Source organism: Alligator mississippiensis, chromosome 13, assembly GCF_030867095.1.
Source record: "Alligator mississippiensis isolate rAllMis1 chromosome 13, rAllMis1, whole genome shotgun sequence".
NCBI classification, from domain to species: domain Eukaryota; kingdom Metazoa; phylum Chordata; order Crocodylia; family Alligatoridae; genus Alligator; species Alligator mississippiensis.
The window spans coordinates 33,594,413-33,612,639 of NC_081836.1; the positions used below are offsets into that span (position 1 = coordinate 33,594,413).

Below are 18,227 nucleotides of genomic sequence, written 5' to 3' on the forward strand. Positions count from 1 at the left end.
GTGGCTGTGATATGAGGAATGAGAGTCAGAATGTCTTTCAGATCATTTATGTTCTTTGGGTATGTTCAGGGAGGTTATTTACTATATCTTGGGATGCCATAAGGCTGATGGGATGGTGATGAGAGTGTTCAAAATAAGCAGTTTTTTAAAAATGAAATGAGACTGATATCAAGTCATGGGCAGAAAACAAAAAACCCTGTTGCATTCCCTCTCTGCAGCTGAACTGAGAAGTTAACTATTTGAGTGGGTGTGCATGGGTAAGAACTTTTCCTTCCATCATTTGAAGCAGGACATTATTCCAAGCTAAGGAATCCTGTCCCTGGTTTAGGTCTATTCTATGATACAGGTTTATTGTGTTTGTGTTGTGTGTATTTTTATGATTCATGAGGCTGATACTGTCGTATTAATATGGTGTGTGTGTAAAAGTATTGTTTGATATACATTACTGCTACAGTAGAGATTTTTAAATTTCTTGAATAAGATGTTAGAAATTGAACAGAGCAATGAGAGATGCACATTCTTAAATGAATATTGGGAGTAGGTTAGACTCACGGCTATAAATGGTTTTGAAATTATTGTTCACGCAGAGCTTTAAAGGATGTGGTTTTATTTATTCGTCTTATGGGTGTACTCTGTACTATAAAGCAATGTGATAGACAGCAAAAAACTTTACATTACCATCACTGTATTCAAGAATTCACTTTTGGAAAATGGGACATCCATGTATTGTTCCAAACTGGCTAGGAAGCAGTCTGTCTTTGATTTTGTGGCATAATGTAGGATGAATGGGTTATTGGCCTCTTTACATAACATATTTGTTTTTCATTAAACATTCTGATAAGGTCTTATTAAAGTACTATGTATTATTTATCATGTTTCATATGAAAATGAGCTGAAAGGAAAATTCTATCAGCTTAGGGCATTTACAGAATAACAGGCTTACTGTGCTGGAAAAAAAAAAGAATGAAGAGAAGCATGACATACTCCTGTCAGAACAGGAGACTGCTTAAGGCAAAGGGAAAGAATGGGGGAAAAAAAAGGAGAAAGGGCATAAAGAGAGTTCACTTGACATTATTTTCTTTCTCTCTCTCTTTCTCTCTCTCACTCTCTCTCTCTTTCCATGATGAAATGTGTGGTTGTGCTGTTTTAGCAGCTCAGTTCATGTTCCACTGCAAAAGCATGGACGTTTCCTAAGCTGAGAAAGAGCCCCCTGTATTGTAAGTTTGTGCATCTACCATTTTAGTGTTAATTGGTGAGTTTTAAATGCAATGTTTTCCTTTAAATTACTGGGTTTGAACACAGAAAATTATGTAACAATTCGTTCTATTGGAAGGGTTTGTTGTTTTTGCTTTCACATGAGGATGGCTGTAAATCTAAATCAGTCTTTTGTGCAGTGTAAATGGTTAGTTATTATTTAATACTAAGCCGGAGTTTCAGATAGATGTTTTGTTGAGCTGTTTTTAGTTAAGTGGAAATCCTTTGGGGGGCAAGGGGCTGTTTGTTTTGTTTAGTTTAATTTTAAGGAAAGTCTGCAATATCAAATTAATTTACACCCGTGATGACAAAAACTTATATGTGGTTTAACTATTTATTTGTTGTCCTAAATGTTAATCTCTTGGTATAAGAAGTGTCTTTGTTAAAGTTGGATGTCTTAGAAAACAAGTTAATTTATGAATCTTTGGAAAGTCTGTTTCTGATAGGAGACCCCCAAAAAGTTAAGGTGATGCTTTGATATTTCACCTTCCTTCCTGAACTAATAATAATTAATAATTCACTCATATTGTCAAAAATGATTTAAAAAACATTAGTATATTTTGTTACATTTTAGTAGTGTCTAGAAAAAGAAAGAACCTTTAATATGGAATGCCAAGGACAAGTTAGAGTATGAATTATTTGATTTGCAGGTCACATCCTATTTTATTACATAAAGACTAACTAGATCTACTAATGAATAATTATTACTCCATAAAATAAAGAAAAAAGTCTGCAAGAGTAGAATATTAATTTGAGCAATGAGGTATCCCTCTCAAAGTAAAAAGTAAACAATAAATTGCAAAAATGATGAATGTAATTTGTCTATATAACCTGGCAGGATAATCTCTTATAATAGACTGACTATCCCTGGAATACATTTGTAATTTTAGATGAGATAGGTTTCAGAACAGTCTAAGGTATTTCCTTCAGTTAAAAACATGCAGTGTTCCTTTACATTAGTTTTATTCTTTGTGTTTCTGCTGCAGTGGTTACTTGAATATTTCACTACATCTCTGTAATGATTTTATAGGCTCCTTTGGGTAACTAGATAATGAATGGCATGTAGATGTAAAATTAAGCTGCATTTTGGAATAAGCTCATTTATTGTGAGCATTGGATTTTGTATGAATTGTAGACTTGCTAAGGTTATTTTTCTTTTTCTAGTTTATACTCCATACTTTTGTTTCCTAGAAAGGGAAAGCCCTTTTTATTTTTCAGGTGTGGGTCTAGAAAAAAAAAAAAAAAAAGCATGTGTGTGTGCGCGCGCGCGTGTGTGTGCATGCGTGCGTGTGTGTATGGAATCATAACAGACATTCAGTCCCAGCTGGGCAATGACATTAATTGCCCAAATCTCATGGACGTCTGTGATGCAGCATGCTCTCTCTCTCCTTCCCCACCCTCCCCAGGGATTTTAAAAATGCAGTATTTGAATTTTGGTGAGTGGTAAAGACCCTGCCCTAGGACCCATTTGACAAATGAGAAGCCAGCAGCATCAGCACCAGCCGACTGAGCCTCAGTGAGTCAATCTCTCTCTACTAGTCAGCAGCTACTGTTGTGAGACAAGCCTCAGCTCTCACTGTCATTGAGGAAGTTCCATTTGCTCATCAATAGGCTGCAGGCTGTGTGTTCTTTTATTCTCTCTCTGTTAAAAATTTGTAGTTTAAATCTACCAAGTGGCCTTAGCTGACAAATGAATGTAGGGATCTAGCACTGAAAAAAGCCAGTGAAAGACACACTTTCTTTCTTAAATAATCAGAAGAGAAAACCAACTATAGTGACAAGACAGGACAAACGTGCTTGCATGCAAGCCCCCTCACTTGTTCTACGTCGACTACAGAGCAACACCATGCAGCATCCCCTTACGGGTGCAACCTGCGTGGCACTGCCAAATGTGGGCATGTGTCCCCAGCTCTCCTGTGCCTTGACTTTTATGTACTTACAGCAGGTAAGTTTGTTTAACTTTTTTCTCTCCCTCTGTTGACTGCATTGTCAAGCCTCTTTTATGAGATTTATAGTCAAATATATTTCTGTATGAAAAGGATGCATGGGATGTCTCATTGCATAGATGGATTTTGCCTCTGTAATCAGAAATAATGATAGTAAGCTGAAAAGCTAATATAGTACAGCATGAGACTTTTGGATGCTTTTAAATCTTTTCTGATATATTTTTTTTCTTTTTTGCACTATATTAATGCGGTTTGCACCTATTCTTAATACAATACTTTGGTTGTTTTACTCATGGATACTGTATTAGAGTTTCAGCCATGAAAATATTAGATCTTCATTCAGTTACAGGCACAAATTGTACTTCTATTGCAAATGTGCCCAATGGAAATTTTGTTTTAAGCCTTCAAAGCTAGGAATTTTAAGTCCTTGCTGAAATGTGGTGCTGATTAAAATTGAATTCAAACTGATTTTATTCGGAACAGGAAAAAAAAAGTTTCCTTTCTGGCGTATACCTATACGAAACTAGAGCATTTGAATCACAGAAGTAGATTTGCATTGTCTTGAAGAAATCAGGAAAACAATATCAATGTAGTTCATCTTTCAGAATATGATGTCTTAGCTACTTTCTTCCCCTAGTTATTCCAAAAAAAAAAGAAGTTTCCAGTTGATAACCTCTATGTATTTTAGCTTGTTTTATAAAATACTGGACAGCACGCAGGATGACTAAACTCGAGTTGTTTGGAATCATTATAATATGGTACTTACTGTTTTATTTTTAATTGAGTCTGCCATAAGGTTGTACAGTACACATGTAGAGGCAGGATTAAAGTACATTGTCATGCAAATGTGATTATTTCCATTTATTTTTTATTCTTTCTATTGTGGTTTAGAATTTTTTGTGTTTATTATAGAAATCTAAGGGATAACTTTAGAGATATTTGCCTTTGAACTCTTAACCTTTCACTAGTTTAGATGAATATGGAGTTCCATGAAGCAACCCACAACTTTATTTCTGTATTTTAAAACTGTTAAAAAAATATCAGTACATTACTCAGTCTTTTAATATATTGTCTTGCTCAAAAAATAAGTAAAATAAAATAGAAAAAAGGTTTATTTTTATGTTAATGTTTTTATCTTTTTGCTACTATTAAAATTATGTGAAGCATCTGAACCTTTCTTTTGCTTGTTTCTTAATAATGTCAAGTAAACCATTTCTGACATACAGCATGGAATGCATAATAAAAGATTCATATATACAGTCAAAATTATGCATGTATATGGGAGGGGTTAATGTGTTCACAATTAACATTTACAAACATAATATGCATTAATTATTGCATAAAACTATAATTGTGCTCTCGATAGCTGAACATTTGGGATAAATTTTGATTATACAGAACCATTTATGAAACAGCTTTAATGATTCTAACTTGTGCAGTTACTAAATCTGGTCCTATATTTTGCTGTGTGATTTTTTTTTTTTGGAGTTTGCCAAACAACAGTTTAAACATTAAGGGACAAGCTTTTGAAAAGGAAAATGTGAATTAAGGTGAGAGGTCAACATGGCCACACAAGGAGCTGATAGAAGATTACATAAAAATGAAGTTGGGGGCTGTAATAATCTTTTTGTGTGATATCTTGCAATATTCTTATGCAAACACATCCATGATATAGCAGTGCTTTAAGATTTAAGGAAATATGTACAACCATAATGATTACTTTCAACTAGTGAATTCAGCTGCAACCATTCTGTTTGAGAAAAAGATGAGAAATGATTGCTACTGTGCTTTATAAATTGTTGTTTCTTGAAGATAATTTATTAACTCTTTAAAGGGTTTGCCTTGCACTCTGGAAGTTTACAGTGTGTTGCTAAACCTTTGGATTTCTAGTCACATTAATACACTTTTACCTGGCTTACTTAGAACTATGCATTGCTTAAAAGGCATCTGAATTTGGTAAGAATAATTATGAGACTGGTGGTTTCCTAATACAGTGTGTGTTTGCTTGTTGCTTTGTTCCTTTAGTTGGCACTGCACTTCTTAGTTCCCTTAGTATTTCAGAAAAATAGCTTCTTAAATCAGATTTGGTTTAGTGTTCCTTCCTTTTGGTTTAGTATCTTCATAGTAACAATTTATTGCTTTTTATCCAGTAATGATTTTTATCTAAAAAGTAGTTACCTAATCAGGTAAAAAGTAAATACTTTGCAAAGTACACTTACAGAACCTGAAACGTAGGCTTTTTTGGTTTAAAATGAAAAAGATAAAACATAATCTGTACTTTGGGTTACATATTAGATCATTTAAGTTTTCTGGGGGAGACTGTTTTTTGGGGAGGGGGTTATAGCTTCTCAGTAAATAACACTGCTGAGTAAATCTTTATTTCAATAGTACAGTCTTTTGGTTGCTAATTATACTTTATTTTTTTTATCCCTATGTGAGAAGTTGTATTTTAGATTTATTGAATATTTTATCCCATTTATGGCCAGCATTTGGGACAGACAGACAGCATTTCTTGAAAGGCTGGAAAAGATAGATCTTTTCCCTCAAGATTGGAGCGCTTACTCCTACTTTTTCTCAGCATATGTATATATCCACAAGGGTGTGCGGTTTCTGGGGAACTATTCTGGTCTCTTGGGAACATCTGTGTTCTGGCAGTTGCTTTAAAATTGCTATTATATACTTGATAAATTGACATTGCTTTACCTGTTGGTTGGATAGGTATTCATAAATTCTTTTCAACCATGTATATAATAAGTACTTCAGTAGCTCTTTGAATGTTAGCGATTATGTACTTGCTATCATATCAGTCCAAATGATGGACATCTGTAAAGTTTTACAGCTAAGTATAGAACTAAAATCTCTCTCTCACACACACATACACACGTGTGTGTGTGTGTGCATGTTAAAAGAATGTGTGTGCATACACCATATCTCGTCTGGAAACATTAAAAGCTTGACTGTTGATACGCCAAATTCAAAAAGCAAAGTGTGAAGGCCTAGTCCGCATTATAGATTAACTGTCAGCAAAATGTTCATTAAAAAAGCCAGCAAAAACAGAATGATTTTTTGGCTTAGCATTGCTATCTGAAAGTCTTCCTAGCAACTGGGGGGCATTTTATGAAAAAACGTCAAACTTTAGAATTCTAGATTCGATTCTTAAACACCAAGAGACCAAAAAAAAATTTAGAGCTGGATTGTTTGACCATTGTAAACATATTTATTTGAAAATTACAGATGAACCTGGGGTAGGGTTTCATATAACAACAATGTTGAGGTGTATAGGGACTAAAGACTTGTTTGGCCCCATTTCCACATTTTACTTTCTTTTGCAGTGTTAGGACTACCTAATCAGATGTTTTAATAAGACAAAGAAAGAAAATAAATATTTCCTGGCTGCAACTGTGTGTGTCAGGTGTTTGCCCAGAGCATTTGCTATATCTGAAAGTTAACCCCCTGTAAATTGGGATTTATAATGTGCTATCAGATACTTAACTATATTAGATTAAAACATCACTGTATCATATATTTGAGCATGTTGTCATATTAGCTGATATCTTACTGAGTGAAGTAACAAAGCCAATTGTTAAAACACCTTAGAAAATTCCATTTCATAGTGTACTCTTTTGTTGTCAATATTTTAAGATTGGTAATTTTTTTCCACTTAATGATGATGCATGTGGTTTGTTTTAAATAGTGAAGTGGTTTGTACAAAGGGTAATTCCTCTTAAATGGAGCCATTGCTCATAGTGGACATCCACAGATCGAAAGCAATTGAACTGAAACTTCAATATCAACCTTTTCTGTCTTTAACTAGAAGGTAGTTCACAGCCTAGCTCCCAGAGCAAAGATTTTTTTTCAAAAAAACTTTCACAATGCATAGTGCTTATATTCCAAATGTTTTTAGGCCTTAAGTTATTTAGGCCTTAGAATTGCATTCTCCACTTAGTTCCGTTACATCATAATTCTGGGTCTAATAAATTGTAGGAATCTAAAGGACTTTATCTCCTCGTGGCTTAATTCAAAGTTGATTTATTAGATAACACTCTCGACTGAGGTAGTCAATAGTGTCAATAATGGAGTAAAGGATTAGGACAGATTATCTTCATGTTTAAATTGTATAAAGAATTAAAATAGGATGAATGAATATTTTTGGTTGCAGTTTACCTCTTTGATTGAGAACAAGTACTTTAATTGCTGAATGACCCCATGGCATTGTGGTTATGCTTCAAAGTATTTGTATATCATTTACTCCTTATAATTTATTGAAGCTTGAAGGATCAAATGTTTTAGTCACTATCAATAGGTGATGCTTCATGGCATCACTTCTTAAACCGATACTTCATCTTTTGGTGCAAAAACATTGAATTGCTTTTCCATATACTGCATACATCTGATTTACTGACTCTGTGCGTCTGTTTTAAAATTATTTAATCTGACTTCAGCTTCTGAAAATTGTAAGCATCTGTTAGCTTATAAATTTGAGCCTTTGCACAATTTTGTTCTTTAGTCTGCTATTTCATGGCAATTTTCATGTGAGAACATACAACCTCTGCTTATGCCTGCATGAGTGAATGCTCACTCACCATCTGTTTTTCTTACAGCTGGGCCTTGAATAATTGTCCAGTAGCTGATGGACTGAGGGTAGACAATCTTTTTAGGGTTTTCTGATTCATTTAACCAGCTTCACTGCCCCAAGAGAAACATAATGCTTGCTTATTTGTATGGGCACGGTAAAAAACTGTATGTTGTCAGACAAATTATAGCATTCTGTTAGAAGGAGAAATTACCATACTGCAAACAATATCAGGTTGAGGCACTTGCACCTAAGGGGGCAGTGTGGCACTCTTAGGAAATTTCATTGTACGAATGAAACAGAGCTCACAAGGTGTGAGTATAATTGTTGCATCTGGAGATATCTTTAGTAGAGAAGTAGTGAGCGAAGTCCTGATGCTGTTTATTTTAATTAAGAAAAATAAGGTCATTTGATGTTCATCGGTAAACTTCCAGGCTCACATTTGAAACTCCACTTCTGTCTTAAAGTGAAATTGTAACGTTTCTGTATCTCTGTCTCACTAGAGCCATTTCATTGTTTCCCAGAGACTAATGAGAAGTGGCTTAAAGATCAAGTGCTGTGTTCTCATTCTGAATAAAAGCTAGTTTGGGCATTTGACTACAGCTGTGTTAAACAAGGTCACTTCCCAGCCACAATAGCAAGAGGAGGTGCTTTAGCTAAGTATCCCTCTCCTTAAATACCAGAAGGCAAAAAAAAAAAAGATCAGTTAAGGAGGTTACTGGCTGCTTTGGAAGATAAGAGCAAGAACAGTCGGAAAGGAGCTTGCTGTGGATTCCACGTGGCAGGGACAGGTGAAGTATTCTTGTCTTGGAATAATTCCTTTTATATTGTTCTCACTTAGGATTTAAAGGGCAAACTGTTCTTGGTGAAAATGTGCTGGTTACATTTTCTGTCATGTCAGCTGTTTGTCAGTTGTCAGTGCTCTGTGGTATTTATTGAATGTGCACATTAATGGCTGTTTATTTGTTTAAAAAAAAAAAAAGAAAAAGGAAAAAAAGAGCAAAAAAAACAGACCAAGAAACATGCTGTGATATTTTATCCCTAGGGAGGTGCATAGTGGTCAGTTAACTGGGATGTTTTTGGAGTAAAGAGCAAGCAATTTCATTCTGTTCATTTATATTTATTAGCAGCAGCTAGGGAAGTGTTGGAATGTGCAGAGCTTTTGGTTGCTTGTATGTTTCTTCACAAGCAACTAAATAATGGGCTGATAAGAAAGCTGTATTCCTAGCACTCTGTTAAGTTTTTTTAACTGGTACCAGAGATGGGAAAGTGAGCAGGAGTTTATCGCTATGCATTATAGTGATATAATGGCATTAGTAGAACTATAGAAATCAGTGCTTTTCACATGAAGACTCCTCCAAGGTCTACAGCCTCTTAAAGGTGTTCATGTACTTGATTAATCCGTTTTTAAACTGAGGTATGTAATAGATGGGCTCTCCTGAGGAACTCTTGTCATTCTTTTGCTAGCATCCCTCGTTTACCTCTGAGTACCCTAGTGCAGAGCCATTGACTCCTTTTATATTTTGCTTCCCCTCCTCCTCTGTCAGTGCAGCAGCCCAGTGAATTTAATTAGGGAAAATAGCATATTTAATGTCTATAGTATGCTGAGTAGTTGTAGTCAGGCCTTTGGTCTTTTGCACTATAGCAAGCTCCAGCTGTGGAGAGATCACTCTCTGTTTTGATCCTGCCCTTTTTTGTTGTGTTAAACACATGCGGAATCAAAATTAGATATTGTAGTAAGAACTAAAGCATAGAGAGGACTGTATTTGTTCACAGTGAAGTAATGATTTTTTTGCAGATACGGAACAAAAGTACATGCAACTTTAAAATGTGAACACCAAAGATACTCAAGCTATGATGTATGATAACACAAATGGTTTAACCCTAATTAAGACCATTTTTATGTTTGACTTTTGACCATTTACCATCAAAATCAACAAAATACTGTCTGCCTTCTTAACTGTAACCCTGTGAGTATGCTTAGCTTTATATATGTGTGTGTGTGTATGTGTGTGTAGCTTTGTGTGTGTGTGTGTGTACTGCTGTGCTCTTAGTCCTGTACAATTTTGATCTTCCTATCCAACTTCTTTTGAACATCCACTAATGTATATTAAGTATGTATTAGTATACCATGTCTTGGTGGGCTGTTTCTTGGGCTTTGTTTTTCCCTGTCTGGTGGTGTTGCTACTTTGTTTTATTTTATACCGTGGCAAGCTGTGTTATTAAATACATAGTTTTATTCAAGGTATTAAGGGGCTACATGAAAGCTGTCTTCTGCACTTGAAAACAAGGAGAAATAAAAAAAGTGGTAAAATGTAACTTTGAGGTTCTCTAACACTGTTTAAATATATAGCAGTTGGTGAAAGTTTGTAAGGTTTGTTTGAAACTGATTCAGCAGAAGTTGTAGAGACCAGAACGAAAAACCTTGTTGAAAAGTTCTCCCAGAAAAAAATGGAATTAGAGTTACTTAGAAAATTTGAGAATGGAAGGAAACCCAGGAAAACGATATATTATGGGTCTGTCCCTTCTTTCTTAAAGCTTTTTTTTCCTAGTCATGTGTTACTCCTGTCTTTGGAATGTTACATGACTGCATAGCTCAATTAATGCTCCATGGCAGGAGGAGGAAAAAAATTGTCTCTCTCTTGTCAGAAGCGAAGTTATTTACTTTCAAAAGCTGACAGAATAGCACTGCAGGGGCTTCATTTATTTCTGTTCAGAATGTCATTATTGTGTAATGCAGAGGGGCTTCTGCATGCATTGCAAGCTTATTCTTATAATCTTTATTATGCTGGATGGCTGCATAAGTGTAAGCTGGCACAATGGAATGTTAAAGGTTCTGATTTTTTCTTTTGCAGTTGTGCGAAACCACATCAAAGATTGTTCAAAGGTTTACCAGGTAGTTGATTAAGAATGGATTAGTCCAGTGCTGGTGCTTAACATAGATGGCATCAAGCTTTGGCCTACCTGGAAAAGTGACTGTATCCCCAGTTGCCTTATAATATATCCCACTTGTCCTGATGTCAAGCATATGGTGTGGGACTGCCGTTCCAACAATAGTCTTTATCTGTACTGTTTCCTTAAAGCATGATCCTAAAGAACACTTCAGTTTCTTGTATAAGAACTGGATGTCAATTGCTTTTGGTCAAAAGATATTGAAAAAGGCTTCTTTTTTTTAAATTTTGTTATTGGGTACAAGATACAAGACCAGAGGTGAGATAAATAGCTGTGATACTTGATTTGAGGAGCCACTAAAAAAAAAAAATCAGATGTATCATGTTCTTTATATATTGTAATTTTAAGACCTTGCATTTAATTTCCTTAGTATGTCCTACAGCTCCATTTAGAATTTCATACTACTTATCAGTGGTACAAGGGATTACATATCCCTCTCCAGAAAGGATGTTGGGAGACCAAAGTGCAAAGATGATATGGGTTGCTTTTGAAGCTCCTTTTGCATAAGTGATCTGCACATAGCTCCTCTTTTAAACATCAAAAAATTGTTCTCTTGGGATGTAAAAGTTTCCTTCATTTAACAAAGAGCTTTCTTTGAAGGAGCAGGATTTTCGGGGGGAGGGGGAGAAAAGAAAAGAAAACAAACAAACAAAAAACAAGGCAAACTTATAATGCCATTATCCATGTTACTTGCCTTTCAGTTTGAAATAAACTAGTATTAATTTGCAGGTGATTTTGTTTAAATACAACCTGAAGATGTAGATTCAGGACAACTAATTTTGTTTGCAAATGAGTTTTTTTTTTTTTCTTCCTTTCCAGACATAGACACCAACAAATTTCTATTGCAAATCTTGGGCTTGCAGGACTAAAAAGGGAAAAAGTAAAATGCTATTGGGAAGCGTCAAACACAGAGAATGATGGAGTACATTTCATAGCAGCCAATTCCAACCCCCAAATCCCTGTTGTGCAGGAAGGCTTTCCAGCGAGCACAGGAAATTCAGCCATTGCACAGCATAGTATTAATGATTTATACACACCACACCAATGCTTTTGTTCACTAGCAGAGCCTAGTTGTGTTAATAAAGGAATTTCAGGAAAAAGGGTCCCGGCATGCTGAGCTGTTTTGCTCAATGCGGTGGATGCTGCCTCCATAAATCAAAAGAATTTAGTGCTTTACCACCTTGCAGAGCAACTATGCATTTTTTTTTAATCTGATTCACCTAGGAATATTTTCATTGCTTTTCTATAAAGAATGAATGAACTACTGGATGAGATCTATCTCAGATGTTTTAGGGTTGATTGGTTTGCTTCACAGTGGCATTATACTTCCATTTGTTTTCCATTTGGTATTTATGCTTTATGGTGTTGTCTATGGAAATAGGCTAGCACAGTTTTATTAGCATAAAGAGATGCAGATCACATTAGATTCTGTCTTTTTTCTTACACATAACCAAGTAAAATATAAAGAGCAAATATGTGTTTGCAGTAAACAAAGTAATTGTCCTTTATTTGAAATAAAATTGTAATAACGTTCACTAGAATACCAGGATTTTTTTTTATTAATTGAAATTACGTGCCTTAGCTTTGTTTTTGTAACAAGCACGTTTTTTTATTTTCTGCATCAAAGTTGCTCTTATGCCTAGAAACTTTCTTTTTCTCCAGCAGCAAGCCTAGAAATTGATGCTTCAACAGATTTATTTTCATGTAATGAAGACTACTTTCAAATGTTGGATCAGTGTTAATATGACAGGAGAAAACATGCATTTAATTATTTAAATGAAAATTGGCAAAGTATAGTAAAAATTCCCTGATGAGTGTAGAGAATTAATACCATGGGACACTAACATCAGAACAAATATAAAGTGATATATTTATGTAATCATTACTACATTTCCTATTTATCCTTTTCCAAAGGAGTGTGAGAAAATGTGCATTTTGTTTTAAGGTATTAAGTAAGTTTACTGTTTAGGGAAAATACCTCCTTTGATAAGGAAAGCGCATAATATTATCAGATAAAGCAGTTGCAATGTCTTTGGTCCATTTGGATCATGTTCAAGTTCATTGATTTATATAGCCTTTGCTTACAGAAAATGTGACTGCATTGTCAGGATTTTGTTGCATTACAAAATACGGTTGCCTAGTAGCTTTCTGAAACTAACCAATGCAGTAATCAGCAGTACTGAAATTAAAGCTAATGTTAAGAAGAATGTTTTGTTTATGGTTTGTCTTGCTGTCTGAAGGCTGAATGCAGATAAGGATATGATTTTGTTTTCTGTTTTCATCACAGGATAAATGGTGTAAATATCGTGGATTAATACAAGGCAGGTGTCCAGTAAATGAGGTTTATGTTTATATTGTACCATTTTTTTATTTGTTTGTCCTCTATTATTTGGGTGCATGAGTGTCTCATTGTGTTTAATTATGTCTACGAGGCACAAGACAGCAGTCAACATCTGCTCTATTGTTTCCTTGGTTTACATATAGCTTTGATGGGTTATTAAACAATCTATTTTTCAAACAGAAAACAGAGAAACAAGCTGAACCCATATTATATTATTTTGCAAAGGTACATTATGTAATTAGTTCTCTAAGATTTCTACATAACAGTTGTTTGAGTCAAACACGTCTTAATTTTTAAAAATAATTTGAGCAATAGAAAATACTTTATGATATCTAGCAGTTTGCAAATAATAGCGAATTTCTGAGGTATAAAGTACAAATTATTGTGGTGGTAATGTATTTACATAATTTTATCTGTACATTTTGCATTTAAATAGTAATATTGAATTGTGAAATATTAAGACAAACTGTAGCTATAACAAATCAGATATTCATTTTTATTTTACTTAGTAGAAACAGCTTTCAACATTAAACATCTTTTTTAAGGCATAGTGCATCTTCATGTGTTAATTCACAATAATTAAGTTTGGTCAGGATTACATTGTTTTTAAAACATTCATTGGGACTAGGCAATCCCCCTCTTAGATACAATCTTGCAGTCCTTACTCAGGGAAAAATATATAGACAAGGGATTTTTTTACTATGTTAGCAGTGAGAGAGACCTGCAGAATGGGGCTTTTCTGTATATTATTTCCCCTAGTAAAAGACTTCTTATTTCATAGCTGTTTCTGGTTTTGCTTCTGGGTTTTTTATCTGTTAACCCATTTTACATGTCTTTATATAATAAGTTCTTATATTTTATGCTAGCATAGTATAGTATAATACTATACCAGGTGAGTATTTCTTTTGTGTCTGCATACCTTAGCAAAATCATCATTTGTATTTTTATAGGTAGGGCAAGTGAACACAGTAGTGGCTAGGATAATTACCTCCAGGAAATACTGTATCCTACTATGAGTAACATCCCATCTGTAGATATACTAACCTGATACTTGGAATGTTTAAACAATGTTCCTCCAGTTCCGTCACCTGATTTTTCACAGATTTGAAGAATCTATAGCTAGTATTGACTTTGAAAAGAGCAGTAGGTATTCAGGCCTTTTGAAAATCAGGCCTTGTGTCGCATTAATTAGAAAAGAAGTCTATCCATCTCACCACAAAATAAAAGGAAGTAAATGTGATCGTAATGTTTTAAAAGGTATAGGGACTAATATTTATATATTTCTCAATTTGAGCTCTTTCAAATAGTACTGATGTAATTGTTATGCATTCTATGTGTATAATTTTTACTTTGAACCCACATTTTGAAACTGAGGATTGCATACTCAGGGAACATACACAAAGATCCATATTTAAAGATGCATACAATGAATTGGTGTATAGTTTATGAGTAAGCATAGTTAAGTCATTCAAGACTGATGTTGCAAGTTTCTAAAATGAAGTTTGAATATCTCTTTGCAAAATGATATTCAGTGCTTGGCATAGCTAAAACAACTCACGTTTTATGCATAGCTAATTAAGAGTGCTTGCTGACCTCCCACCCAGCTATCCTTGTACATCAATCACATGAGGTTTTAACATGATACTGAATTTAAAATCTGTCCCTTTAAGTGTCAGCTCCTTTAAGAGATTTTGGGTTTTGTGCATATTCCATGAATAGTATGTGACAAGTATAAGTTTAAACTGAAATAAATGAGATACTCCCCAACATTTTGAGGGAAGGATGAAGTCTGTCGGTAGAGAAAAACTATGACAATTAATATCTGGGATTACATAAAGCCAAAATATTTGGGGTGGATCCATAAATGTTGTAAATCAATTTTAGTCTGCCGTCTCTTGACATCTCTACAAAGCCATGGAAAACCAGTTCCACAGAATCTCCATGATGAATATTACAAAATAATTTAACCACCCTGAAGAATTGGCTTTTATCTATTCACGTGAACATAGGGAACCAAGCAGTCAGTCATAGAGTAGTCTTTATGTGCATATGCAAAAATTGAATGCTTAGGTGACTTTATGAGGTAGAATACAAGTGTGTATAACTGCTACTTTTAGAGTGTACACAACAACATAGAATCTGATTTCTGTATAAGATGTCAGGGGTCAGATCTTCAGCTGGTATAAGTCAATATAGTCTATTGACTTCCCCTGAGGATTTAACCCCTGGTGTCTTGTCCTGAAATCTGATTCCTTTTGTAATGCACATTCTAAAAGCATTGTTTACATGCACCTGTGTTCAGCCTCAGAAATGCATTCAAGGCATTGTTTTTCTAATGCATCCAGTAATACCTTGTGTACATGTAGTGCATGTTTTTAAAGATGGTTTGATTTCATGCTGCATGTGGATATGTCCCTCTGGATCATGCCTACTTCCCAGAAACATGCTGCTAAATTTCTCTATCAGTGCCATCAAGAAAAACCTGTGGTGCATTATTTCTCAGTGATTTGTGAAAGAAACTCTATGGCAAGAGTCACTTTCTGATATATATTCCCGTTGTGGCTTGCAGCTTTTCTGGCATTGAATGTATGCGCATCTTTTGGCCAGAATTTGTCCCAGAGAATATAACATCATCCTCAGCAGCATTTGCTTCCATAAGTCAGTCAAGGCTGAATGTTAAAAGATGAGCATTAACCACAGCATGTCCAACTTTCCCATTAGTTTCATAAATAACATGAGAGATTAGTAGAGTGTTGTAAGGATGTCACCTTCCTGAGTTTATACAATAATATTAGATTAGGCAAAGCATGTAGAGAAGCAGGCTAGGACGGAGCATCATCTTTAAGCAACAATTCCAGAGAATTGTAAAAACCTTTGAAAATAGTTTCTATAAAAATTCACTAGTCCCAGTTCACTCATTAATTATCCTGAAATGTGACAGTTCTGTAGAAAGTGCTGCATAGCTATTTTCTTTCTTTGCAATACCAGAGAGATGTTCCAAAAATAACATTGCAATCATGTTGTGTGCAAGTTGTGACTGTGAAAACAACACAACAGTATCTACTAGTGCAGTCAATGATCCCCTTAGGCTAATCATGGCAGAGTAACATTAAGCAAGGGGTGTGTGTGTGTGTGTGCTGAGCAAGTGGGTTATAAGACTTCCTCCATTTTAATGCCCATTAGCATTGAATAATGAATGATTCCTGTCTGTTGTGTATTTCTTTTCCTCTAACCAAAGCCATGGATCCCACTCCATTGCATTCTGCCCTCTACTCACAGGATTTCTTGGTATTGGAATACCATGGGAAAACCCTAGTGGTTAACTGCTCATATGGGCCACAGTCATAAAGATAGTTTAAACTGTTGATATCTATTCTTTGCTCTGCTGGAGCAGAATTGGGAGGTATTTTAAATATTTCTGTCAGAGTAGGAGGGGAAGCTGTTCACCCTTCAGCCTCTCCCTGGCAGCAACAAAATCTCATTCATATCCAATTAATATTCCTAATATCTAATTAACAAACTGAGTTCAATCCAAACAGAAAATAATCCTCTCCAGTTGCTCTTCCTCTCTGCACAATTTTACCCCAGTCCTTGACTGGGACTTTATAAGGGCATTTGTCAACACTGGTTGATACAAGCTAAACCTTAAGAATGGCTGAAAAGGCAACCCCATTTAGAGACAGACAGAGAGAGAGAGAAGGAGTAGAGTTAACTCAAAGGCAGAAGCCATTAATAGCCCTTAAAACATTTGGATGGAAATACAAACTCTGTGCAATCATTGGCTTCCTGCTACCTGTTGGCAATAATATCATGTGTATATGGCTTTCCACTTTAATAATAACTGTGCTTTTCTGCTACTATGCTATCCAGCCCGCAACACAGCCCAAACAGATGTGGTTGCCCCAATGTCTAAGTAGACTAGTAGTCTTGCAAATCTATTTTTTGGGGAAACATGGGAGGGAGAGTTTCTAAAAACCCTGGATATTGGGTCAATGCTGAATCTCTATAGGAAAGTACATTCCTTTGCAGAAAAATGTGTATCTCCTATTTCTGAGCCACAGGTTTGGAAGTTAACCCTTCCAAATTCCTCACAATCAGCAAGGCTTCTCTACTACTTTCTGCCATGAATGCCTGCCTTGAATGATGCTAGCCATTATTTTTGTGATTTTTCCTTTCCCTGCAGGTCTCAGCCAAACCTCAAACTAGGTCAAGATGGCAAAGGTTTAAAAATATTGTAAAAAGAAGGTATGCTATGAATACAAATAGACTGGGACAATTATCCATGATCCTTTCATACCTAGATGTCATATCTGAAGGGAATAGGAGGTTCTGAATTGAAATTCCTCCTGCCAAGTCCACTGCAGGATATATATATTTTTTTTTACTTGGTAGCTTTTCATAAACTATTTGTCAGTAGATTCCAATTACTGTTTACCAGGAAGCTTTACTATGCATGGTGCCTATCAGCAAGTCACTTCTATATCAAAAAGAGCATGCTGCATTGAAAAATCCATACACTTATGCTCTGCCGTGCCCATGGGAATCATGTTTTGATGAATAACGGAAGTGTTAGATTGACAGCTTGGCATTCCTCCTGCCCCGGTATGGTGGTGAGGAAAACTTCCTTTGCCATCTAGATATAGGAATGAAAAATGATGGATGTCATCCACCTACTACTTGAACTTTGTGGTCTGTTAGTCTGCAATGACAGGTTGCTTGTCACATTGCTATAGAATGAATGGATTTTTGTAGCTCCAGGATCATAGAATTTTAGAAAAATAGGATTGGAAGGAAGCTCAGGACGTCATCTAATGCAACTCCCTACTCAAAGCAGGACCAGCCCCAACTAGATCATCCCAGCCAGGACTTTGTCTAGCCTGGCCTTAAAAACCTCCAAGGATAGCACTTCCACCACCTCTCTGGGTAATTGGTTCCAGTGTTTTACTGCCCTCCTAGTGAGAAAGTTCTTCCTAATATCTAACCTAAACTTCCCTTGCTGCAACTTGAGACCATTGCTCTTTGTGCTGTCATCTGCCAGTACTGAGAATAGTCTAGTTCTATCTTCTTTGGAACTACACTTCAAGTAGTTGAAGGTAGCTATTAAATCCCCTTTGGTCTTCTCTTCTCCAGACAAAATAAATCCAGTTCTGTCAGCCTCTCC

At 35.4% G+C, this 18,227-nt stretch overlaps 1 protein-coding gene across 22 annotated transcripts in view; it reads left to right on the forward strand.

Annotated features, from left to right (window-relative positions):
• RBFOX1 (RNA binding fox-1 homolog 1) overlaps window positions 1-18,227 on the forward strand; it is a 1,765,957-nt gene that overhangs the window by 1,324,584 nt on the left and 423,146 nt on the right. Inside the window, exon 1 of one of the 22 annotated variants that reach the window (XM_059716750.1) lies at window positions 2,836-3,199. The exons of 17 other annotated variants lie outside the window; for them this stretch is intronic. In XM_059716750.1, coding sequence (XP_059572733.1) covers window positions 3,056-3,199 — 144 coding nt within the window. In that variant the 5' untranslated portion in view covers window positions 2,836-3,055. Of the gene's footprint in view, window positions 1-2,835; window positions 3,200-8,180; window positions 8,565-18,227 lie in introns of those variants that run through there. 4 more of the 22 variants (XM_059716739.1, XM_059716747.1, XM_059716736.1 and 1 more) reach the window with 4 other exon arrangements.